At 35.5% G+C, this 27903-nt stretch overlaps 1 protein-coding gene across 6 annotated transcripts in view; it reads left to right on the top strand.

Moving 5' to 3' along the window:
- The window catches only part of MTCL1 (microtubule crosslinking factor 1), a 162394-nt gene that overhangs the window by 100946 nt on the left and 33545 nt on the right, over window positions 1-27903 (top strand). For 3 of the 6 annotated variants that reach the window (XM_074205390.1, XM_074205391.1, XM_074205393.1), the window contains 4 exons: window positions 8248-8370; window positions 11914-12144; window positions 12868-13044; window positions 24854-25021. In XM_074205390.1, coding sequence (XP_074061491.1) covers window positions 8248-8370; window positions 11914-12144; window positions 12868-13044; window positions 24854-25021 — 699 coding nt within the window. The remainder of the gene's footprint in view (window positions 1-8247; window positions 8371-11913; window positions 12145-12867; window positions 13045-24853; window positions 25022-27903) is intronic. The other 3 variants (XM_074205394.1, XM_074205395.1, XM_074205392.1) reach the window with 2 other exon arrangements.

Consider the following 27903-nt stretch of genomic DNA (forward strand, 5'->3'; position numbering starts at 1 on the left):
TAATTGCTGATTCCAAAAGAACAAAGAAGAGGGAAATGGAGGTTCTTACTCAGAGAACATAAAAAACAGAAAATCAGCCGTTAACTGGAAGGCAAATTATTGCTTCCCTGTGTAAAATAAGGGAGCCAGGGAAGCAGAGATCCTTAGGGAAAGAGTTTCTTTTTATTGAGCTCTTTGGTTACTACTAGTGGACCAGTTTTCAGGTGAAGATACACAGCAACATGTCTCAAATCAACATTAAATAATATTTATAAGTTTAAATATTTCTCTTGTTAGGATTTCCACAAAGTTCAGAATTTTGAAAGGAATGTTGTCCTAAATTGGATGAGAGGCCATTCAGAAGTTGGATAGATAAGTAAAACCTTTATTAGGCACTTACTGTGAACTAAAAGGTACTCTAAGCAGATGGGGACACTATTAAAAGCATGCAAGATTGATTCTTCCCTCAAAGAGATTACATTCTCTTTGGGGGTGGGATGATAAATTTAAAAAGTGAAGGGAGATGTGCTAGGAGGATTGTCTGATTCAAGGGAAATTGGTCTTTGGATTCTCCAAGAAGACTCTTTATACTAACACAAGTGGATCAGAGTCAGCCCCAGGAATAGTAAAGGGACACTGAAAAGCCAAATATCTGTCATTACCAACTTTCCTCTGCTAAGATGCAATACATTGGGGGTGGGGAGGCTAGGTGGCAAAGTGGATAGAGCACTGACCCTGGAGTCAGGAGGATCTGTGTTCAAATCTGACCTCAGACATTTAATAATTTCCTAGCTCTGTGGCCTTGAGCAAGTCTCTTTTAACCCCATTGCTTTAAATAAATTAAAAAACATTTTTAAAAATGCAATACATTACAATACACATTGCTTTTATTTAACCTTAGCAGATAAGCAAGAGCAAAACTGTTGTGTGGATACTCCAAAAACTGCCTGTTAACTACACATCTCTGAATTTTCCAGAAGACCCTAAAAAAGGAAAACATTTCCCAGAATGAGGATTTTTCCTTTGTTTTGTGAAGCATTTTTAAATGATCTATTTGGCCTTAGAATTGGATAATTATTTATGTGAATCCTAGCCAAAGGGGCTAGGATAATTGTGACTTCTTTGCAGTATTCAGACCCCCTGAGTCTTCTCATTCTCCAACCTCAATCAGTCTATATTCCAACACGGGTCCTTTTGCCATGAACAGTGCTTCCTTAGACTTTGAATTAATAATAAAATCATATTATATATATATAAGTATCTTGATCTCTAAAGTCTCTTCAAACTCTACTCTCCTATGACTTCTGAGTCCTGATAGATCTTTAGTGAGTGAAGAGGCAGAATGAAATGGAAGGTTACCTTGCCCAATTTCAAATCAGAACTACACCACCAATCTATCTCAGAGTGGGACCTTTACTGCTATTAAAGATTTCAAGTTTCTTCAGGGCAAGGTAATTAGCTTTTTATTTTTATTTTTGTTATTGTTGTCCAAACATGTGATGGTTATGGAGAACTCCCATGATGAAAACTCCTTAACCAATTCAGATAGGCAATTTATCTATACCTGCATTTTCTTAGATAATAACTGTGATGGAGAGATTTGGGGAGGGAAGATTGAGAAATTTTGCAATTTGCTCATGATTATACTACTAGTGTGTGAGAGTCAAGATATGAATCCAGATCTTCTTGGCTCCAAAGCCAGTCATCTGCCAGTTATGCTCTGCTACCCTTGGTTAGGTTCCCCTGCCAAAGTTAATCCCTTTCCCCTTTCTTCTTTTCCTCCTCATTTCTAAATTCTTTCTCATGATCTCTCACAAAGATCAGAGCTATTACTTGAGCTTAGGTCACAAATCTGAGGTGAAAAACCATAGTCAAATATTTGTTGATATTTTTCCAGTTTCCTTGCTACTGGGTTTATTGAAAATCACTGCAATATAGAGTAATGTTTCCCTTCTCATGCCCACATCTTTACCAAATTCCAATCAGACAGTATGGACAAAGATCCCTTCTGTCTTCCTCCTCTGAGTCAATATGGCAGTTGTCTTTGAACATTGGTCTAATACTAATTACTCTTATTGCTGATAATATAGATGAACTCAAAGTTCTTAGAAAACCTGTAGGATTTGAGAAAGAAGATGGGGAAAAACCATTTGAAACAGCTTTGTTCATCCTAATAAGGGTTCAGAAGGACATGGGGGCCATATCTCTCAGGGAACTAATTGAACATCTGGTTGCCTCTACTTTCTGGCATCAACATTTCTCATAAACAGCTGTCTCAGACCATGGTTATAGAGTGTCAACTGGCAAATCAGAGATTGTAGAGACATTTAAAATCCAGAAATACCACATTTCCCAGAAAGGAGGACAGGGGCAGGCCAGTATCCATTGATCTCCCTGACTTTGTTATATTCCATGTGAGGACATATAAAACTCAAAGAGAATATCTGAAGAATACAAATGATAGGATGAGAAATAGAAGCTTAATTTTACATCTGTTAAAATAAAATTCTTTGCTGAAAGAAAGCTCTCCCCCTCCTAATGGAAGTTCTGTAGTCTGAGTGGGAAGATATCACACACTGACTTAGGAATCATAAGACTTGAGTTTAGATTCTCCTTCCACTACTTCCTGCCTGTGTGACCTTGGGCAAATACAAGGTCACAGAATTTCTCTAAATGAGCAGTTTGGACAAGATGATGTCTAAGGTCCTTTATACTCTAGATCTATGATCTAATGATCAGCTTTCAACTAGCAAATATTTATGAAACATTTCTTATGTTCCAAGCATCAGGCTAAAAACTAAAGACACAAAGAAAGACTAGAAGTAGTTTAGAAATCCTGCTCTCAAAAAAGTTTACATTCTAATGGAAGAATGCAACCAAATAGGTACATGTAAGATAGATATAGAGTACTGGCATTGGACTCAGGAGGACAGGAGTTCAAATGTGGTCTCAGACACTTGACTTTTACTAGCTTATTGCCTTGCATCCAGGGCCATCTCCAGTCATTCTGATTCACATCTGACCACTGGACCCAGATGACTCTAGAGGAGAAAGTGAAGCTTATGGCTTAGCACTGCAGTCCCCTCACTCAAATCCAATTTATGGGTTTGTCAAGGCATAACCTCCCTGAGATCAGGGTGTTCTTCGAAAATGAAGCACAGGGGCATCTAGGTGGCGCAGTGGATAAAGCACCGGCCCTGGAGTCAGGAGTACCTGGGTTCAAATCCAGTCTCAGACGCTCAATAATTAACTAGCCGTGTGGCCTTGGGCAAGCCACTTAACCCCATTGCCTTACAAAAAAACATGAAAAAAAGAAAATGAAGCACAAACATCATTATTTATATATACATATGTATACTACATATATATCTTTATACATATGCACACATATACACAAATACATATAAAATATAATAAAATGAAGGCAGCCTCAGAAGAGGCTATTAAATGCCATTCTGACAGTATTATTAGCTAATCTTTGTTTGCCAAAAATGTGGTTAGGAGTTGTATATGGTTGAATATTAAAGTGTTTATAAAACTCACTTTGCTTGGTTCCAAATATATGTTGACTAGATTCTCTGGAAATGACTATATCCATTGTGAAGAATGATTGTTCTAGTTTGTATCATAACAGAAATGATTGATTGTTAAAAAAAAATTGAATAAATGGAGCTGCCAGATAAATAGATTGAAAAAAATAAGAGATTACCACAGTCACCACCATGGTAATTGAGGAACAAAGACCAATATTTACACTTAACATCCAAAATGTAGGCTACAAAGAAGCTATTTGTAAAGCTAGCAATTTTCTTTACTGTATTTGATGTTGCATCTAAGCAACTGTCAAGGTCTATGTTAAACCAGCTGGTGTGAGTTTGTGAGTTTGATTTAGCTCTTTGTTTTTAATTCTTATATATATCAGTACTGGTCTAGAGCACTCTTAGCTCAGTCAAGTAAAACAGATTTCCAAATTTACTAGAAATCTTATTATTACTTTCTCTAATTCCATTTGTCATGTACCTCTATACTCATTCCCTCAGAAAGAGAGAGGAGAGGTGGAGATGAGAATATTTAGTTAGCTTTTAATTCAAGATAAGAAGAGTTTACAGTTTTATATAATGAACTGGGTGAGAAGAATTTTGTATTCTCATTCTTAAAATAATGTTGATTTTCAATATATATTTTGCTTATTTATATGTAGAAAGAAAGGAGAGAGGAATAGACAGAAAGAGATAGAGAGATAGAGACAGAGGTAGAAACACAGAGACAGAGACAGAGACACAGAGAGACACAGGAGAGGAGAAAAGAGATAAAGAGGGTAACATGCATCAAGTAAGATCTGAGTTCAAGTCCTGCCTCCATCTCTGGATGACTTGTGATCTCAGTGATTCTGGACAAATCATTTAACTCTTTGATGCTCTAGATCAGTGTTGTCCAACTTAAATAGAAATGTTAGTACATTATGATCCCTACTGTCCTCAAATTGACTTGGAAAACAACATATTAACATTGTCTATTTCCTATTATATTTTTATTTATTTTGTTAAATGATTCCCAGTTACATTTTAATCTTGCAATCTGTATGTTTAACACTTCTGCTTTAGACAACTCTCTAAAACTATCCATTTCAGAAAAGGTGCATTAACTAGTAATTAGTAAAGAACATTTCTTCACTTGGATGTTTCTTATGCCATTGAAATCACAGATCTAGTCCATTAATTTATATCTTTATGTCATTGCAAGGACATTCATATATACATATATATATATATATATCAATGTAAAATGTTTTCACCTCTGAATTTAATTACCTAAGAAGGAAAAAACTATGTGTATTCAAAGTCTTCTTATGAACAAAATGGAAACAAACAGTCTAGTGCAATGGAACATGGATCTGGAAATAGAAGCATGAGTTCAAGGCCACTCTATTGCTCAATTATTTAAACTCTTTGACCCTTAGTCTCCTCATCTATAAAATTAATCAACTGGAATACCAATCTCTTTAAGATTCCTTCTACCCTAAATCTTTAAACATATGAACACTATAACTTTATGTGTTAGATTGACCAAAGAAAGCAGAATTTAGATTCATTCACTATGAGTTGCTATCAAATGGAAGAAATTTTATAAAACTTATATTAGAGTGAGTTGGTCCAAGCAAGTCAGGATTTATAATAGCAGATATTTGTCTGCTCATGTATCTCATTAGGCACTGGCATGTTTTTCATGCTGTGGGTTGAATTCATCTCTCAGCTATGCTCCTCTGTACTCATTAAGTTGCCTGAAAGATTTACACATATAAGTGAAGAAAGAAGTTTACTCTTTCCTGTATATATCATATGTGGTTTGGAACATGATGGGTATCTTAAAAATAGCTTTGAAAGAGAAGCCTCTAGTCATGTGCAGCAGTCACATTTCAAACATAAGTGAGTCCAGTCATTGCCCAAAGGCAGTGGTCAGGTTTCAGGGTCAGAATTCTCACAGGGTTCTTGTCTCCAGTCCTTCTTCAGTACTTTCAATCATGAGAGTCCACAAAACATCTGAAATCTTTCCTTTCTGACCTGAGAAACATTAACTGAAATAGGAAATACTATGCATTTATACACAGTCCCTAATACCATCTACCACAATTGAAATATATGATCACAAAATTGACCTGGGATAAATAGGATGCCTCACCAAATGTGGTGATAGTACCCCTCTTCACTGGGCATGGCTGTAATGCAAAGCATTGGTTTTGGGCTTGTGGAGATTGAAAAAGTGTTAAAATAATTTATAAACTACTTGTCCTCAGGATGTTTGAGAGTGTGGGTAAATAAATCATAGTAAAAATACAATGGGTCCTCTGTGGAGTGAAAATAGAGCTATCTGCTCTTAACTAACAAAGGTAAAGAAGATTATGATATACTGAGGATTGAGTTTTGATAGTATATGATGTGAATTATTACAGTATCATGTTTAAATAACTTGTCCTGAGAAAGATCAAAATGAAGTGATTTGCTCTAAAAGTGAAACATCTGATAAAATGTTTTGCAATGGTTTTTATCTTCAAAATTGTGGTAAGTGAATGACCAAGGAAATAAAAATTGAAGAGGGTACTGGAAGCAAGAAACACGCTACATGTTCTTCCATATAGATGTGAATATTCTGTAGTATTGTGGCCAAAGAGTTATTCTAAGTTGCAGTTTGTGTTGTATTGAGTTTGTATTTTATTTCTGTTAGCATCTCATCTTATGTAACACTGGAGTGACATTTGGCATACTGACTGGGGAACAGTTTACCAGAATGATTTTTAATATCCCATATACAGTAGGATTATAGTGGAAGAAAGTGTAGTTTTATAGAATTATTACTACATCAATATACCTAACCCAACAAAATAGAATAAAACTTGTACCCAAAAATGGAAGACATCATTGTGTCAGATAATGTAATCCAAGTGCATTTCCATGAATTATGTGTGGTCTTCATAGCTGCTTGTTCAAATAGAAACATCCATTTTAAGTAAAAATGACCAGTAATGAGGATCATATCATGTTTCAAGTAAAAGTCTTTATATTTCTTTGCATTTTTTGTTCAAATTAAACACTCTAGCTTTAGACCAAAACAAGTATCCTAGGCCAGAAGTGTAGAGGCTAAACTTGTATTTTCTGTCAGTTTTTCTATGTATATTGCATCATTTTTTGCCACCAGAGTGACATTTTAGTATACAGTACAAATGTTTTTGTAAACTGATTTATTTAAAGATGGTAGAAGATATTTTTAAAATGTTAAATTTTACACTGGAGTTTGATTAGATAAATTCAATGAGAGCAACACTCCAGTTCAAAAATAACTTCAAAAATAATAATCCAGTATCTGGATAGAGAAAGAAGTCAATCTTTTTCTGAATCTAAACTTTTTTGTGATGAAAGTAACAACCTCTTATTAAAAGATCAAAGAATGATCAAATATCTCATAGGCATATCACATCATAGATAACACCCTGTCAGGAAATGCAAATGTTGTATTCACTGGAAAATGAATTAGTTAAAAGATGGCAAACAACATACAATTTCAAACATTTTTGTTAAAGTGATTTACTCTAGTTCTCTGTTTAATAAATGATTCAGCAAATAATTTTCTCAGATGACATCATTCTGGTAAAATAGTGATATTAAGATATTTTTTTATTCTGCTATCACTGTTTCATTTCTTAAAATATATAACATTTTAAATGATAGCCTTAGGCCCTTTAACATTTGAACATAAAAGTCAATTTTGATTTTAAAAATTAAATAAAAGGATTATACCTTTTTTTATAATCTTTTCTTATATCAATTTAGCTAAATCATTGTTTGTTACATTCCTCTTATGAAGCAGTTCTTTCACCCATATATGGACCTTAAACAACAAAATAATAATTGACGTTCATAATGAATTTTAAAGCTTCCTAACCAATTTACATAGATTTTCCCATTTAAATCTCCTACAACAGGGAATTCCTATGACCCTCACTTTATGGAAGAAGAAACTGAGGGTCATAGAACATAGTGTAAGTGTCAGATAGGCTTTGAAACCAGGTCTTCCTGACTATTCTGCCCAGCACTTTGTCCACAAAGAAATCAAAATAAAATGTCCATACAAGTCCAGGTCAGAATGGGAAATTAAAAACATTCAAAGAGACATTGAAGTCCAAAGAAAAACATGCCTTCTTTGATGTGCATGGATTGACTTCCATATGAAAAAATAAGGCCAAGTTAGATATGTGATTTTAAAAGACCCTTTATAAAGTTGGCATATTTGTCAAAAAAAAGCAATAAACAACACATATTAGTTAAGAAATAGTCAAACATGACTTAAATATAATGACTGAGCTTTGGATTTCCTCGCAGTCTTTCTCTCAGTCACAGATAACACATAGGGACTTCTACAGAGAACAAGATTTTATATAGAAAAGTTTTTAAGTTGTTCAAGTAAAGCATGTCTTTCTGTCCACCTTCCTATATAGACACAATTAAAATAGGAGTATTTTTATGTTTTCTTTCATCATAATGGACTTTTCTGTTCAGATCATACAAGGAGTTTTGCAAAGTATTTGCTAAGATCTGATACTTCCTCCCCAAGAAACTCAGCCCTGCTCACTCCATTGCTACAGACCCATGCGTGCATACACTGTTACTCCTCATTGCCCTTGACTGTGACTTGTGTACATGTCTCCCCACACATTTTTCACCTCAATCAGAATTCACCTCTCTACTAAACCTGTCCCTTTATCCTGCTGATCAGCTCAGGGATTCCCCTGTCTTACCTGTCCAGAATGTATCGATACAGGAGCTCCAGGCTCAGCTTGAGCAGGAGACCAGACTTCACCAAGAGGATCAAGAAAAATTTAAAGCAAAGATCATCCAGGTAAATACATAAACCAGACTTAACTGGGATTGCTAATTTGTCTGGAGTCGTCATGATGTGAACCCTAATATTCTTTCCCATCAGGAACAATGACAAGGTACAGTAGAAAGAACAATGAGTCTGAAATCAGAGGAACTGGATTCAAATTTTGCCTCTGAATGTAACTACTAGTGGTGTATTAAATGACCTCTTCTAGTCCTGGATCTGTGATGCTTTGAACTAGCTCTTAAAGGGAGAGGCAATGGTCATATTTTCTAAACAATAAATCAAGACATGTAATCTGATAAGAGATATTTCTTTGGCAAATTCTTTTTAAAAATATGCTCTCTTTTCCCCAAATCAGGACTGTCTCAGTGGATTATAGATTCCCAAGACCGGAAAAGATATCCAAAGGTCATGCAATAACCCTGCAGTATTTTTTATCCCAGAAAAAGAGCACCTGACTCTTTGCCCCTTTTTTAGTATTGTTTATCTTATAACCCTTAGAATCAACAAATTTTTCCTAATGCATGTATCAAAAACCTTGCCATTGCAATTTCAACGAATAAAATCAACAAAGTTGTGGGGGTCCATCTGAACATGAACCATTGGTATTTTTGTATCTTTTGAGAGTACAGTTCCTGGTTCTGTAGTAGATAAGACACCCACCACTGTGATAGTCTTACCCTGAAATACTGTCTGCAGAAAATAATCACGAGTCCAGTTATCTCTTACTAAATTCTTCTAGCTAGTACAGAACAAGCTGATATCAGCTAATTACCCCTTATCCCTGAAATCCTTTTCAGGTTTCTTGGTGGAAGAGAATCACTAGATAAAGGCAAGCGTTGCCTACAGGTCTCCCTGCAGAACATCCAATCCCGATTAGGTTTCTATCTAATTAAACTGTAAACACCAAGTAAGGTTTAAAATAACGTCTTTATAAAGAGAAATTCACACAACTGATCTCAATTTCATGAGCATGTATAAAATCATGTTTCCAACTTCTTGAAAAACTATTTATTTTGCAGGGATTGGCTAACATTATTTTTAAGCGCCCATCTTTATGAAGTTACTTACATCTTTAGAGGCTTATGCACTGAAAATCAGAATAAAAAATTGCAATTTCAGGTGACACTGACAAATAAGTGTACTCTTGTCTTAGGGAAATTTTCTCTTCTATTGATCCAGAGGAACCACTAATAGGCTTATATTTCTAAGAGGTTGAAGTCAGAAGGAAAGGACCCATGTCTGCAAGTGTTTACAATAGCATTTTTTTTGCTGTAGCAGAGAACTGAAAACAAAGTGGATGGCCATTAACCAGAGAAATAGACAAACATATTGTGCTATATGAATGTGATGGAATTTTAAAGTGGTTTGTTTGAATTGAAGGTCAGAGTTTGCATTTCATTATTCCAGAAAAATAAAAGGCTTTTCAAATTACATGGAAAATCAGAGTTTGAGTTGTTTGGGGTTTTTGTTTGTTTGTTTTTTGTTATTGTTGTTGTAGGTATCCACATTCTTATTTTCTATATAGTTACCAAGATCATATTTGAAAAAGAAAGTTTCATATTGCAAAGAGAAATGTTATCTGTAGTGTTTCACAAGTCAGCATTAGGACTTAAAGCAGTGGAAGAGGGAAAAAGTAAGGTGAATGAGAAAGGAAGCAGTGGGGTCATAAATTCAGATTACTAGCTATGATGTTGACCTGTTACATGCAGAGTGAAAAACTGGGTATTCCTCAATCCATACAGAGATCCAAGGAATGGGCTTTAGGAACTACCCATAGCTAGTCATGAGGGGAGGAGAAAGGAACTAATGAAGAAAATAAAGTTAGAATCTTGAGAAAGAGATAGGAAGGGGACTAGGATAATATCATGTTATGGAAGCCAAGAAAGGGGTTTCAAGCGGAGGGAATAGATAATGACATCATAGTCAAAGAGGAAGGGACTCCCTGTTCTGGGTAATAGCTAAAGAAACTATTCACTGTCTCCTAATTATACCCACGGATAATAGTAACATGGTATACTATAGAGATAATTCTAAATAGGCATCAGCTGATTTTAGTCTCCCACTCTTCAAAGTGAAGTTTTTTCATTCAAATAAAATGCAACCAATTTGTACCTCATGGTTCATTCTATAATGTTGTATGTGATGATGAATAAAATCTTCATCATTGTCATTATTTATATTGGCTTGTAAGAACTGACATTATAATAGATTTGAAAGTATTTAGGGGAAATAGTACAACATTCTCATTATTATTTCCAAAGCCACTATAGAGTCTTCTGTGGATATCATGACAAAATATTAAAAATCCAATTATATAATGTCACATTATAAAAATTACTTTGACTTTGAAGCCAAATTGCTTCACCTTTTCTAGTTTCTTGTGGCACATCAAGTAATGCTGAAAACTTAAAAGTAGCACTTTATTTTTTTATTCTTCCCATCTAGTATTTTTCCAATTACTTGCAAAGATAAACTTCAATATTCATTCTTTTGCAATAAACAATCACTTTAGCAAAACAATTTAAGTTCTTTCCTCCCCCCCCCCCAAATCGCATTAATTTCCTTGATCTTGGAATTGTAAAAGGATACTTGAATTGAGATTGTGACCAGGCCTATGCCTGTATAACGAATCAAAATATCTTCCACCATTAACTGTGGATTGCAGTGAAGATCAACATCAAGTTGATCTTTCTTGTGAAAAAGACAGAATGAAAATGAGACTTCCCAACTGCATCCTTGGCTATGTGATGCCATTAAATATAACAAGTGTTCAGTAAATGGTTTTTATAAAGGAAGGTCACTTATAGAGTTTGATTTGGGTGTAACATATACTGCAGAACAATTTCTATTGGCCCTTGTTCTGAGATCATACAACCCCACAGTGTGCTGGCACACCTGATCCACGTTTTTGTTACATCTAGACCATTGGAATCTGGGGAGGTAGGCAAAGAAAGCTTACACAGTTATTTAAAGGTCAGAGATAGAGGATTAATGTTCATATTCATGTTTTGATTCTGAGGATGGCAATTATTTCTTCAAGAAGCATACTGATATAAAGTACATAATAAGGATGGAATTTTTATGGGACCAGGAGAATATAGTAATTTAATTTTGTGCTTTCCTTTGTGGCAGTATTTTAAGACATGTCGTTTTGTCTTCACTGGCAACTATAGTAATTATTGGTTGCTTGGATTATTTCTTCTATAGTTAGACCTGGGTAGGAGATTAGGTAAAGAGGAAGTCTTCTTCTCTCCTAGGATAGTTAGGGCCTGTGTGGTAGCTTTAGTAATTATAGTAATATATACTAGTAATATCAATGCTTTATGTTTGAATAGTGCCTACACTGATGGTTGAGAAAACTTAGGAAATACAATTAGTTTCTTGTCTGAGAATTGTACAGTGGATCACAGAGACTCAAGTTATTTTTGTGTTTCAAAACTCTGGAAAAGTAGTACCTTTGTCAGGTATCAGGATATAAATTGCACTTTGGTTGGGTCTCTGAGAAAATTGTGTTCCCTCCTGGACCGGCAATCTCTCTGTTTTTGTGTCATTCAGATGGAGCAGGAGCACCTGTATGCCTTGCGCCGGAAGGAGCTTGAAGTCCAGAGCCTGTCCTTGCAGAACACCCTGGAGCGGAGGACATGGGAGGAGGAGAAGAACTTGTTGCAGCAAGATCTCCGTCACTTCAGGCAGAGCACCTTCCTCTTCTATGTCAAACTCAAATGGCTTCTGAAACACTGGAGGCGAGGCAAGAAAGGAGAAGAGGAAACAGAGGATTTCATGGAGGTACTCACTGCTCTCTCACCTGGGGAATGATCGCATTGACCAGGGGCCAGGAATGTAGAAGGAGGGCTGGGCACAATGGGGCTCCGGAGGAGAGATTCTAGAGTCTGGTAGTGGACTGTAGGCTCATCAGGGCAAAATCTAATGGGAAGAAATTGAAATGATAATTTTCAGTTTGAATCAATGCCTTTACACAGCTCATACTGAAAATGAACCTTATCTCCTTTTTAGAGGCATTGTTTGGGAAGGATTTAGCTTTTTTAATCTTCTGTTGTTATTTTGGTCTCCCTTTCCTCCCAGAATTTCAAAAGAATACAGTTTTTAAAACAAATTCATTCAACTCTCTTCTCAGGGAATTGGGGTATAGATCCTATGAATAATTCAAAGTTTCAGACTATCCCCCCAAAAAGTCAAGTTAATCAATAAATTCATCAGCCTCTTCATCTTGTATTTTTTCAAATAATTTTATCTCTGTGGGAGGGAAAAAAAAGAGCTGACTGATTAGAGAGACTTTTGTATAACTAATTCTGTCTGTTCTCTAAAGAAAGTGTTAATCTCTAGGATAGTATTATGAAATAGAGACCTGAGATGTCAAAGATTTTAATTTCCAAAGTGGAAAATTTGCTCCAAATAATCAAAGATGGACTATTGGAAAACGGGGATCATGGGAAGGCTCCCTTGCTATTAAAAGTGGGTACTATAGGTACAATGTATTGCTACTTTTAGATGGAGCATCCAGAGAATATACCAGGACTTGGAGTTCAACCTGAACAAAAAGATGAGGATGATGAAGAGAGAGGCATTGGGTCCCCAATGGAATATTATTCCCAAAATTCCAGCATGGAAATTGATGATGATGAGCCAGAGCTACAAACTGCAGAGATATTGCAGCACCAGAAGCAGGTACACAGGGTTCCCAGGCACCAAATACTTTTTAACTCACACACTGAGTAGTGTTCTCCCATTCTTTTATTTAAATTTCTCCAACAAGTTGATATCATAACAACTGCCTATAACATGATGACTTTGTCTAATAAAAAAAAAAATAGAATACTAGAGTCTGAAAAGACCTCTATTCATTCAGTTCAACTGCCTCCTAGATGGCTGAATGTTCCCTCTAGTATCCGTGAAAGCATATGTCTTTGAATATCTATGATTTTCTTTTGAACAGTCCTTTCCATTTGAGAAGAACTTTAATTAAAGTTCTGAGACAGGACAGCTGCTTGTGGAAAAAATGTCATTGACATTGGCTTGTGGTTAGAAGACCTGCGTTCAGTCCCTGTGTGACCCTTTCTGAGACTCAGTTTGCTTTTTTGTCAGATGAAGGTAATTGTATTTATATTACCTACCTCACAGGAGTTGTGGTCAGGAACATGTTTGCTAAATTTTAAACCTCTACTCTTATTATGACCTGCTCTTATGTAGCATTTATGCTGAATCACATAATTATTCCTGAACTTCCTTTTTGTGGACTAGTTGACTTGTTTATTTAAAACATAATGCCTTTGTAGGCAAATAAGGGAAGGGAATAAACATTTATATAGGACAAGTCATATACTACGCAATATGATAATTTCTTTTTACAAAAATGATCTTATTGATCTTCACAACAACCCTGAGAAACAGGTGCTATTATTATCCTCATTTTACTATTGAGGAAACTGAGGCAACCAGTAGGTAAGTGACTTGCCCAGGGTTACAAGTAAGTATCTGAGGTCACATTTGAACTCAATCTTTCCTGACTCCAGGTTTGATCAGTCTATCAAATGTTCTTTGAGACCCAGTACATGGGTTGGATCCCAGTGAAATAGCCTGGCTTCCCTAGTTATGCACTCCCTCCATGAAACTGGCCAGCTGCCTTAGAAATATGTGCTCTTGTTCTCAAGGGAAGATGGGTAAAGCATATGGATTGCCCATCATCACTATTACTGGAAAAAAAATCATTTAGGGCACATGTGCTATTGATGGAGAGTCAGGAGATCACACTGGGCTGTCACTTTGGCAAGCTGGTGAGTGTGATTTTCACTTTTAGAGATGGCACTTGTCCCAGACATATATATCCCCAGCATCTGATAACCATCTGACTTAGCATTAACAGCACTATTGTCAGGGATCCTTACCAAAAAGGAAAAAAAAGATACAGAAGGGGAAAATATGCCCAAACATGTAAAACAAGACTTCTGGTTTTCCTTTGGGCTATCTGAATAGTCATGCCAAAAACACAAATCTTTGATCAGACTTGTTTTCATTAAAGCCTGAATAAAGAATGGTGTTATTTTAATTCTGTAATTTTAAGATAATTACCAATGCTGCCAAACACCATAAAAATATAACACAGCAGTCCCAAACTAAGACTCTAAATTGCACCACTGGTACCATATGGACTCTGGAATAGAAATGTAGTATCTAGAAGATACCTCAAGTATTCAAAACAAAAATGGTTTTTCACCTAATACCAATCCTTTAATAAGGTCTTTTATTTTTCTGACCTTCTTTGTCCTTATAGTTTGCTTCTCAATAACCCAACAACATTTCAACTTATCTAGAGAAGAGAGATTTCTGTGTTCTGGGCTGGGCTGGGCTGGGTTGGCCTTGACTGGGTGAATATTGATGGATGTGGTCACCTTGGGCCTGAGTCCAACCCCACAGTTTTCAAGATTTACTGGGCACTCCCTGTATATATGACACAGTAACAGCTGCTACTAACTCCAGCCCCGACTCAGCAGGGAACCTCCTCAGGTCAAGGGAGTAAGGAGTTGGTCATCAGACATTTGATTTCTTGCCAAATGAAGAGTGGGGGGAAAGGCCAGATTCTTGGCTTCAGTAAAGAAGTACATTTTGTTTGGCTTATTTGCTTCCCAAATGCTCCCCCCCCCCAGAAATCCATTTCTACAGCACAATAGTTTTTCCATAAATATTCAACTGAGTTTAAGACCAAAATTATTTGACTCAAAAAAATAAAACACTTGGTTAAAAGGGTAAAATAAGATATAAATGAAATAGAAAATATATCACAATATTGACATCCATGGAGAGGTATTAAGTCAGAAAATGATTTCTCTAGCAATGATCTAATTAGGTGATGATATGTTACTATATTTGTTAATAATGTTTTAATATCTACTAATATATTCTATTGTTTTCTTTCTTTTTTTGATGATCTGATGAAATCTAAGGGTTTCTGAATGAGTTTATTAACCCAAATAGCATTTTTTAATGACTGCTAATACCTGTTAAATGCCTGTTGCATTTAAGAATGTGATGGTTGTTGTTCTTCTGGGGCACATTCAGATGTTTGGTAAGAAGAAATAGAGAAGTGAAACAGCTTAGGTTTCTACACAAGAGGAATTAAAAATGGAGCAGGAAGACACAAAAAAAGTTGTACAGTAATAACTTCAGAACAACAGCATTTTTAATATCCCTTTCATTTTCTTTCCCCTAGACCTAAATAATATTCCTTTTCCTCTGAATAGGCAAATATATGAGGATCTGCTGTATAAAATATGTGATGTAGATGCAGATATGTTGAGTAGGGTAGGATTCATTGAGTACAATATGAATTTTAATAAATAAAGCTTATGGTGGTGCCCTCTAAACCAGAGGTGAGATTGGTTTAGATGCTCATGTACCCATGACATCATCATTAATACAGCTCTGAATGAAATCTACTGTAAGTGACAGCTGTTTATATGTGAGCATTCTCAGCTATGAGGCTTGTCTCTTGCTCACATGAGTACTATTATTAGTCAGGGAACATTTATGCAGAGACTTATGTTCAGTAGAACATTTAAAGCTTGTGGGCAGACATAGGCCTTCTTTGGCCAAAATAACTGGTAAAAGTAGTCAAGATGATATGCAGAAGAGTAAAGGAAATTGAATGTTCAACATGTCCACTTTTGATCTTTGTTTTTCCTCACCTTTGGAACTCTCATAGTTGGATACCATTTAAGTGACCCTGTGCTAGTCACTTCAGAACTGTTTGCCTCAGTTCTGTAAAGTGAGCTGGAGAACCCCCAATGGGGTCCTGGAAGGTTGGACATAAGTGAACAACAAAAACAACAACTTACTTATAATCACCACCTGTATTATTAATGACATAGCATCATCAGATTCATGTTGGTAATCTTTTTTAGGAGGATAGGGTTCAATATTTAATGACAGTAATTCTTTTTTTTTTGCAAGGCAGTGGGGTCAAGAGACTTGCCCAAGGTCACACAGCTAGGTAATTATTAAGTGTCTGAGGTTGGATTTGAACTCAGGTGCTCCTAATCCAGGGCTGGTGCTCTATCTGCTATGCCACCTAGCTGCTCCCTGATAGTAATTAGATTCAAGAAATTCAGTACAATAAAAAAAAGGCAGCATCTGTCATGTCTTTGGAGGTCAGAAATTTCATATTTTACACATATTACTTTATATCTATCTGACCTAGTAAGCACAGAGTAAGTGTCCTGTCAATCCTTCCTTCTATCTCAAGGCAGCCTTGGAAACAATTTTCTTTTTTTTTTTTTTGCAAGGCAAATGGGGTTAAGTGGCTTGCCCAAGGCCACACAGCTAGGTAATTATTAAGTGTCTGAGACCGGATTTGAACCCAGGTATTCCTGACTCCAAGGCCGGTGCTTTATCCACTATGCCACCCAGTCGCCCCAGGAAACAATTTTCAATAATTTTTGCATATCAGAATATTTTACCTTGTTAAAGGAAACCAGTTTCTGCCTTATTGAGTACTTGCATGACTCGAGGAAAGTTATTTTATATCACTGGACCTCAGTTTCCTCATCTGTAAAATATTGTGTTTGGAGTAGTAGATCCCTAAGATTTCTTCTGATCCCCTCATCTTTTGACCCTATTATTCTATATTCCTGCAGTACTACTTCTGACTGCTATTATCCTTTGCAATAGTTATAGAAATAGCTTTGTGCCTAGGACATTGATTAGCATCTAGTAAGTGCTTAATAAAAGTTTTTCCATTCCATTCCATTTTCATTCTAAACATGAGCATGTGTCTTAAGCAGGCACCAACAAATTTCTCCAGTACTATCAATGCACAAAAAAAAAAACCCAAACCAAAAGCTATTAGAAAGGAACAACAAATATTATAAAATTCTTACTAAACTATTTGAAACTACTTTAAACACATGGGCATTCATTCACTCATTTCGTCATCAGTGTGAAGTAGTGTTTCCAACATTTAGGAAGTCTGGAGGTCTGAATGACTGGGCTTCCTGTAAATGCTGACATTCTGTTTTGTCCAGGGGTTTTCTTAGCAAAGATGCTTGAGTGGTTTGCCATGTCCTCCTCCAGTTTTTCTTACAGGTGAGAAATCTAAGGCAAAGTGGGTTAAGTAATTTGTCCAGGGTCACACAGCTAGTAAGTGTCTGAGATTGGATTTAATTTCAGGTCATCTTTACTCCAGGCTGGCACTCTAACCACTGAACCACCTAGCTGTCCTTATTTCTATAGATATGTTTAACTAATTGACAGAGAATACAATGCTTTCCTGATCAATGCTGTATCAATGTATCAATTTATGTATGCATCAATACATAATGAATCAATAATAATTGTTTATATTAACATAACACTCTTGGGGCGGCTAGGTGGCATAGTGGATAAAGCACCGGCCCTGGAGTCAGGAATACCTGGGTTCAAATCCGGTCTCAGATACTTCATAATTACCTAGCTGTGTGGCCTTGGGCAAGTCACTTAACCTCATTAGCCTTGCAAAAAAACTAAAAAAAAAAACACTCTTAAATACATTTTCCCAATCCTATGAGGTAATTAGTTCAAGAATGATATTTCAAGTTAATAGATGAATAAATTGAGGCTCCAAGATTTTAATAGGAAATTAAGAATGGAAAATTTATTATTATTAATAATTAACAATTAATGTATTATAATGAAAAATTTAATGCTTCCTGGATACTTACCTAGTGTTCTCTTCACCAACCCATGCAGCCTTTCTAATCCTTTACTAAAAATGACCCAGTATCTTCAAAAAATACTATAATTATGTAGGAGTCATATTTTATAGAAAGCTTCCTTTTTTCATAATATCAGCATGGATAATCTCCCACTAGTGCACATAGCAAATCCTTCATACCTTCTCATTCTGTGTGGATTCCAATCATTTAAAATACTTTATGATGGAGCTATCCTGTGTGTTAAAGACTTTCTTCTGGTTATTTTAATCTTTTGTGAATACCAATATTATAATTAAGTTACTCACTTATCATATCTTACTCATTACATGATTGACACTCTTTTTTTTTAGTTTTTTCAAGGCAATGGGGTTAAGTGACTTTTCCAAGGCCACACAGGTAGGTAATTATTAGGTGTCTGAGACCAGATTTGAACTGAGGTACTCCTGACTCCAGGGCTGGTGCTCTATCCACTGCACCACGTACCTGCCCCTTATGATTGACATTCTTAAAGACATCTTGATAATATTTTTCAATTCACTTCTTGTATTCAAGTCATTACTGGCAATATATAGCTTACCTGGATAGTGTGGTGGCACTTCCTGGGAACCAAGAAAACTCTTCAAACCTGGGTTCAAATCTGGCTTCAGACAGTTAACATTTGTATGACCTTGTGCTAGTCACTTCAGAACTGTTTGCCTCAGTTCTATAAAATAAGCTGGAGAACCCCAAATGAGGTCATGGAGACTTGGACACAAGTGAACAACAGGAACAATAACTTACCTCTAATCACTACCTGTTTTATTAATGGCATAGAATCATCAGATTGATGTTGGCAATCTTTTTTAGGGGGATAAGGTTGAATATTTACAGTTAGTATTTCATTTCAAGAATCAATGAAAACACTTCAGTTTTCCAGATGTAATAATACCCCATTTCTTCCTTTTATACAGTTCTAGGCTGAACTAATTTTCCCTCTATTATGGTCTAAGATATAAATACTGATGAATTAACTCATTTGGTGACATTCCAGCTGAATGTCATAAACTAGTTGGGTTTATGTTCCTCATCCACTTTGTACTGAAAGTGTGGATGTCTGTTCTTTATTCCTCTCAGTCACTTTATAATAAAAACATAATTGCCTAAAGAACACCATCTGTGATAACTTCAACATCTCCTTGTCATGCTTTCATCAAGGATATCATAAATACATATAAAGACAATTCTTAGAGATTTTATAAAATATGGGTTCATAATCATTTACGTCCTTTTGGTTGTCTTTTATTGCTATGGTATTATACAGGATCTTTTCATTCTTTTAATCTTTCAATCTTTCTTTCTCTGAAAATTGATCCTTGAGCACTTTTAAAATTGGATCTGTATGATTTCTGCTGGATGTATTTGACTAGTTCTAAAATACAATCTCTAGTACTTAGTATAGTGTTTGGTATATATAGGCTACCATATGAACAGAATGAATAGAGGCTTGACTTTCATTTAAATTAACCTCAAGCCATTTATTAGCTGTGTCAATTAATCTCTGCCTCAGTTTCCCATCTGTAAAATGACATATGATTATGAGCAATATGTTTCTTTCTAATGTTTTATAAATGAAGCTGTACTCTCCAGCCAATGTAGCCATTGACTTCCCTGCCTCTCCACATGGCAAGGAGATCATGTTTTCTAGATGTACTGGTTTCTCAACTTTCACAACCTCCTCACTAACATGTGAGTTTTGCACAAGAATTCAAGAAACACAAACATTAGGGGTAGTTAGGTGGCTCAGTGGATAGAACACTGGCCCTGGGGTCAGGAGTACCTGAATTCAAATCCCACCTCAGACACTTAATAATTACCTAGCTGTATGGCCTTGGGCAAGTCACCTAACCCCATTTGTCTTGCAAAAACCTAAAAAAAAAAGAAATAGAGATATTTATGGTACAATTAGACCTTTCTAATTTGCCTTTGTGTATAATTAATCATCTTTCAGACTAATCCCAAATCTATTTCCAAACAGAAGTAACCACTCTGATTCTTTCTTGGTTTGCCCAAAGTTTGTCTGTGATTCTGGAACTTACAGCAATTTCACCACTTATCAAACTTCTGTTGCCTTTCCTTCAGACTTTATCTCTTCTAGAGGGATAGAGAGGAAGAGTCTTTGGTTGGTTGTCATGCAGTATTTTTGTTATCTAACTATACAATGTTACCTTATCTTTTCTCAAGTAAGTCTCATCTTGCCTCATGTGGTTTGGTGGAAGCCTAAAGAAGAAGAAGAAAAAAAACTTAGAACCAATTTTAAAATTAAAACCATCACATTTTCATGTCAGCATTATAAATTCTTGTGCTTTCCTTTTTTTTCCAATTGGAAAAGGTTTTTACTACCTACCTGCTACTCTTAATCTTAACTCTTTGACCCTTGAAGATAGCCTAATTTTTCCTAATTTGCACATGGCATTTAAGTTTCCTCATCATATAGTGCTGTAATTTCCCTGTAGTTTTACAGACTTTCTTTCCAGTCACATTTCTACTGTTGAAGTATTTATGCTCCTTTCCCTCAACATAACATTATTAAGCTCTTTGAAATATAGCATAAGGTTTTTTAAAAAAAAACTTATTTTCCGCTACTTGATTTGCATAAGTTTTGTCCTGATTTCTTTCACTATTGGACTGATAAGCCAATGTTTATTTTCATTATTTTAGTACCTATTACCCTGAGGTTTTAATGGATTTCCATCTGTTTACTTCAGGAAATTCTCAATGAGAAACATACTAAAGTAGCATGTTTGGGTGGTGAATTCATTATTGTTTTCACCTCATATGCTAAATTGTACATGAATATGTCACTTCAATAAACCTCCATCATATATTAGATTTTCATATTCAGTCTTCACAGTGTCTCTTTTGCTACTGACAAGTCTGCAAAGAAGATAAATTACAGGGAAACAATCTTTCTTTCCATGATTCATCTCAATTAAAATGGCAGCACTTCTAAGGACAGTAGAATGCTCATCTTAATAGATATTATGTGGTGTTCTCTTGCTGCACTTCGAACTAATCTCACTTAAAGGAGCTCAGCCATGGCAACTAATCATGTCTCAGCTCCCCTACCAATAGAGTAGATATTTTTAATGAACACTGCAGGAGATTGCCTTGGATTAGCTTGGACAAAACATTAGCTTCCCCACCCCTGCTTTATATCAAATAGGAAATAGATGAAGAGTACCTTGACTCTCTGCATGCTCAAAAATACATTTGCTTTTTACATTACAAGCTGAGTTAGTAGAAAAGTATCACACAACCCAGATGTTGTGATTGCTTTTTAATGAATCTGTAGCTAATAGAAGGCTTACATATCCACTGTGATTTTGAAGCCAATTCCCAAATTGTCAATTGCACTATAATTAAATTATATGATGCCAGTTTGGCTATTTAATGGAGATCTGGTCTCACATATTACACACACACACACACACACACACACACACACATAACACACACATATACATATACATATATATATACATATACATATACATATGCATATACATATACATATACATATACATATACATATATATATTTGCTAAGTCTCATCTTTGGGCAGTTATGTTCTTTATTTTGTTTTCTTTCTACTGTGTTTATTTTTAATTGACTTTAAAAAAGCATTAGATTTGGTAGAGCAAAAAATTGCCTTAATGATTTTCCTAAAAACAATCTGACTTCCTTGCAGATGTCAAAATCCTACAAGATTCCTTGAAATAGGTAGCAACATAATTAATTTTGTTCAGTCCTATGATTATTATTATTAAAAGACAGACTGTATGGAGGATTGTTAAAATTATTTGTCATACTCCTCTTGTTCAAATTCCTTCCCTCAGTCTTGCCCTGACAACAAGTCTTAGTCTAGGATTATTCCCATTTTGTTCCCATTCATGTGCTGTTAAAAGAACATGAAGAAAATTGCAGATCATACTGACTCAGTTCACAACTTTGTAGCAAGGTAATCCTTTTATACTTCCCTAATTGACTCACTATACCATTCACTATAGTGGCTTTTCCAAAAAATTTTGGTCCCTTCTCAAACTTTTCATTATTCTCCATCACCCCAGTCTTTCAGTTAAGAACCTTTTTTAACCACCCCAAAAACTGAGGTCATTATGGTATTGAAAAATAGCTCTCATTTGCACCATAGAAATATTAATTTATTAGATATCTTCTCATCTACTTTTCCTTCTGAAGACACATGATATTTATTTCATCCTTCAATAGTCAAATGCGATCCCATTCAACTGCTTTGGGACTGGTAAGATAGTGTAGCACTACTATAAGTCAAGTTGATGGTGAAATGTTATAATTATTCTTAGCTCTATTCAAGAGAAATGACTCTTGAATGGAAAAGGATAAAATTCCAAGCACTCTTTTAGGAGGAGGCTAAAATAGTAAAAAAATCATTTTATTCATCACTTTGGTGGAAGGCATGTCAGCTTTTGGTCTATTGAGAGATAAAAGAATAGCATTGGAATTGAAACTGTCCTTGAGAAAGTCCATGGAGACATAGCCTAAAATGACTGTAGGAAATTAAGAATGCTATGGAACAGAAAGAAACATATTGTCAGGGAATTTAAAGATTGATTCATGACGATATAAATTGTTTCAAAGTATTTGACCATTTTGATCTGGACTTGTGTTTTCACTGGTGTAGATTTTTCCAGTGTGAAAATTCCTTCTTCCAACACAGATTGGCAATTCTTTTATAGCCTTGGAAAGTTTCTTAGAGTGTCAATAAGTTAAGAGACTTCCCCAGGGTCACACAGAAAGTATGTTTCAGAGGCAGGACTGGAAACCAGGTCTTCCAGATTCTAATGTCCTCTATCCACTATACCACTTTTTATTCTGCTTTAAACAAAGTTTAAACAAATACAAATTATAACGTAATAAAATTCTAAAAACAAGTAAAGTTTGGCCAGAGATGCTACCAATGTTATAGAAAAGGTATATTGTGGTTCAATAAGTATTATGCAGAAGGGGGAGGAGATAGAAGTAATATTGTTTACTTGGTTTTCCTGTGAGATGATTCATAAAATTATCTGTTAGGAAAGAAAGGAAAGAAAAGGAGAGACTGGAGAAGAGTGCTTTACAAAGGACAAATAGCAAATACAGAAGAGAGAGGACATGAAAATCTGAAGATTATTCTTTCTCTGTGTCTAGCAACACAAAATCAGCCTATATTTTGCACTGTAGTTTTTTCCAGATCAAATTACTGTAAATCATAACTAATAATAACTAGTCCCTCTTGGAGGGAGGAGATAATATTTTGCTCTTGTTATAACCTACACTGGGGCTCAACTGAGCATTTGTTTTTTTGCTATGATTAATGTTATAATTAATATTAGACAAAAGTAAGTGCATTTAAGTTGATTGCCCATGTCCCAATGTGCATAAATATATTAAAGTACTATCCTGATTAATACTATGTATATAATACCAACAGGACTTAACTCTTCAATCAAAGGACAATAATAGTTATCATTTATGTAGTGTTTTAAGGTTGGAAAAGCACTATCGAAATGTCCTTACAACCACCCTGGACCTAGGTTCCACTATCCCCACTTTACAGATGAGGAAAGTGAGGCAAAAAGCAGTTCAATGATTTTCTGCTAAGTCTATTACTCTATCCATCCACCACACCATCTTGTTGTCTCATAATGAGGAAATTCTACCATTCAACTAAATAAAGTTCATCAATAGAGCCCAACTTCTTATTTCATCTAAGAAGCTTTGTAGTCTATGTCTGTGAACTGGGTTCCAATAAGTCCTGTCCTTTTTTATGTAACCTTGGGCAAATTATTTTTCAATGCTCTAGGCAATTTTCTAAGATTAGAAACAGAAGAAAAGGTGCTGACCTGTTTTAGTAAAGATCATTTCTTAGTTTTAGAGTTCCTTATATGAAATCAAACATCTGGTTCCTAGCCTAAAAGAAGGGGTACAGCCCTTCAAATTCTGAAACTTAACCGAGTGATAGGTTGCATCAACTCACTTAACATGGAAGAATGCATACTGACCCTGCATGGTGGAATAACAAGGCCACTAAGAGCTATCTGGATATGGAAATCTTGGTCCATATGTGTCTTTACCCCACAGCATATATTTCAGGGCTTGCTCCTTCATTTAGGATCTCTTTTAGTAAAACTATAGTGGAAGACTAAATTCTCAGAAGTCTGAAGTCTTGATTTCTTCCTCAATACCATAATCCTTTTCAGATTCCTTCACATCAACACTGTCTATAGTCTCTTAGCTTTTCAAATAGATTCCCTCCATTGACAATTTTAGAATTTCCTAAATTACCTTTTGCCTCTATCTTCATTCAACCTTTTTTTTTTTTGCAGAGGAATCTGGCTTAAAATGCCTGTGGACCCCAGAATTCTTATTTCTCTCTTATTCTAGATTATTTGAGAGACCCAAAGCTCTCTAACTTAATTTGACTTTCTCACTGCAGTTTACAATCTTTCTTGTAATTTCCCTATTTCAAAATGACTTTTCATTAGGCAAATAGCTCTACCATACATTCTCTGCCCAGGCTGAGGCATAAAACAAAAAACATGTAAAATAATACATGACTCTTACCATAACACAGGAGGAAGAATTATACAAATTTTTTATCCACCTTACTTTAAAGCCAATCTTTCCAGTAGCCAACACTGTTGAATCAGATTAAATGATTCTGTCTCTCCCTTCCTAGTTTAAAGATTGCTAAGAAAAAGTAAATAATACAGATTTGATTCATGTTCCTACAGGCAGTGGAAAACCGGAATCTTATAAATTCCCTTAAGACTTTGCTGGATGATTTCCACTTGGAGATGAGGGAAGATGAACGGGATCGCCTTGGATTGCAACAGCAGTATGCCAAGGACAAGGCTGCCTGGGAGGTGGAATGGGCAGAACTGAAAAGCCGCCTGGAACAGGTATATACATTGCTTTGTGTACAGGCTACTTTGACTTCCAAAGCAGGTCACAGTTCCCCAGATTTCTTTGTCAATATAGATAGTTCTCTTTCATGCTGACATCTCTTCTGTTTTATATTGGTTGTGAAGAATTTTCTCTCCCTGCCAATTCTAAATCTTGTGTTTGATTCAAATACTATTTTCATTCTCCTTTTCTCTCCTTTCCTCTTTTGCCTCTCCTTTCTTTTCCTCTCCTTTACCTCCTTCTTTCCCTTCCTATTCTTTCCTCTTCTCCCCCTACTGTTCTCTCCTGTCTTCTTACCTTCTTTCCAGGAGTTGTGATTTCATCCATGAAGATATACCTCCTACCAACAAATACTCATCAGCAATTTATTGTCTTTTTTTGCCTGCATCACTGAGATATCAAGTGGTTTTCCCAGGGTCACACAATTAGCTTGTTTAAGAACCATGGCTAATGTTCAGCAGCTATTAGAAAAATAGCAATTACAGAGCAAGTGATGATCAGACACTCATCATCTATTCTGAGAAGAGAATGAAAGAGAATGAAATGCCAATAAGAGACATTATAGTCTTGATATACAATACCAAGGGAGGTTTTGGATTTTTCTTCCCAGGAAACCCTTAAAAATAGCATAGCTTATGTACAGAAGATTGAATTAAGCAATTTCTTGATATTCACTTTCCTCCTCCCCCCCAATTATAGGAATTGGAAATCAACGTACTATTCTTTACTTTTAAGCAAATCATAGAATTTGATTTGTGAAATGACTCAATCTTTGGAATAAAATGACCAGCTAATACTAAAGAGACATAGTCAATTTCCTTTTTCTAATCCCTTATTGGTTTACCAAGTAACTTAGGACAAACCATTTAACCTTGATATGCTACATCTCTTAATATATTCCACTCAATATCAGTCACTGAGAGAGCTAAATAGGAAGTAAAAGGGAAAAAGATCAGAGGGGGATGAGCAGTGACTTTATTATAGTTTATCTGAAGGATGTGTGGATGTTGATAGATAGAAGTCTTGTCCTAAACATTCAGTTCAAAGGAGAGAAAAGACAAAAAGTATATAATTTAGATCAAAGACTGGTAAGAGTGTATAATTGACTTATTACTTCCAAAAGAGACTTAAAATATGGCATTTTCAGCTTAGGCAAGGGCTGTCAGAAAAAAAAAATTTTGTTTAGGAGCTTCTTTGGTTATTTTGCACATTTTGCACATTTGTATAATTCCTTCCCCTAAGAAACTCACATTCTATTTAGAGGAGACAACACATGTTGGGAAAAGGTGTTTTGGTCCAAGGGGCCATTAAAATGTTGAATGGATCTATTGATAAATTAATGGATTTGATATTTCTGTAAGCAATGGTTAGTAGGATCAAATGAAATTAAATTTATAAAGTACTTAACACAGTGCTGGCACACAGAAGGTGTTATAAAAACTAACTAGTATTAGTAGCATTAATTTGAATATGTTTTCCAGAACAAAAGATGGAAAGGGAAGGTGTGAAAAGAGCAGAATAGGCAGAAGCATTCTAAGTGGCAAAAAGATATCTGAGATATGAAGCAAGATCTGGTCTATAACTATTGAGATATAGTGAGATCTGTCAGGTTGTCCTCAGTCACCAAATAGTCAACTGGGCTCCAGGATAACAGTTCCAAAATCAGTGAATTAAGTCACCCATCTCATGATCCTAAAGGCAAGATGGCCTGGAGATTATAGCAATAGGGAAGATGGCAAGAACTTGGCTGGCTGCAATGATTGGCTTCTGACTTGTAATAATGAGGTTTCCCCCCCTTTTCATGTTCCTGAGTTATCTCTTCCTATTTTTACATCAGCACTTTTATATTTAGGTAACATTTGATACCCTGTCCTTGGTCTTCTGGCTTCTTCCTTCATTTACAGGATCTTATTTAACAACATTTTCCCCCCATGGGTACAGTTCCTTTTAGGAAAAGGATATTGATAGATAATGCAAATCTATCTGAAAACTGTCCATGAACTCTAGGCTCCCAGAGGGTCTTCTGTCTAGTCAACTGAAAAACTGACTCCAAGGTATTATAACTTATTACTCAAAAAAGAAAATATTTCTTGTATAGTTCAAACATATTTAATTTTGTTAGCGATGTGATGATCTTTGAGAGAAATATGAGTTGGAGTCAAGAAAAATGGGTTTAGAGTCCTGCTCTGGATGAATTGGAAAAATCATTTCATTGTTTTGGACCTCAGTTTTGTCATCTGTAAAATGAAGAAGTTGAACTAGATGAACCATAATATGTCTGCTAGCACTATATCCTAAAATTCTACAAATATATGTATACTTTTTCCTTTATCCCAAGACAGTCTGGACCCCTTAACATGAGGCATCTCAAACTTGAGGCTGCTACCCTTGGGATAGCTAAATGACCTGGAGTCAGGAGGACCAGAGTTCAAATCCAGTCTTAGACCCTTACTAGCTGTGGGGCAAGTCAAGTCACTTCATTCTATTTGCTTCAATTTTCTTATCAGCAAAAATAAGGTGGAGGAAATGGCAAGCCTTACAATATCTTTGCCTAGAAAAACCTCAAATAAGATCATGAAGAATCAGACATGCCTGAAAAAACTGAACAACAAATATTTAAATGCCTACAATACAACACCCAGGTTTACCATGGTGGAAAGAACACTGGAGCTTAAGTTAGGAAAGAACTGGGCTCAAATTTCATTTCTGATACTGGCTATGTGAACATGGGCAAATCTTTTGATGGAACTTCAACTTTTTCATCTATCAAATGGACATAAAAATTCCTGTGGTACTAACCTCATAGGCTGTTGTGAAACAAATTGGATAATGTTTATAAAATAGTTTTAAAACCTCAAAGCACCAGAAGAACTGTTAT

The sequence above is a fragment of the Macrotis lagotis genome, chromosome X, assembly GCF_037893015.1.
Source record: "Macrotis lagotis isolate mMagLag1 chromosome X, bilby.v1.9.chrom.fasta, whole genome shotgun sequence".
NCBI lineage: Eukaryota > Metazoa > Chordata > Mammalia > Peramelemorphia > Peramelidae > Macrotis > Macrotis lagotis.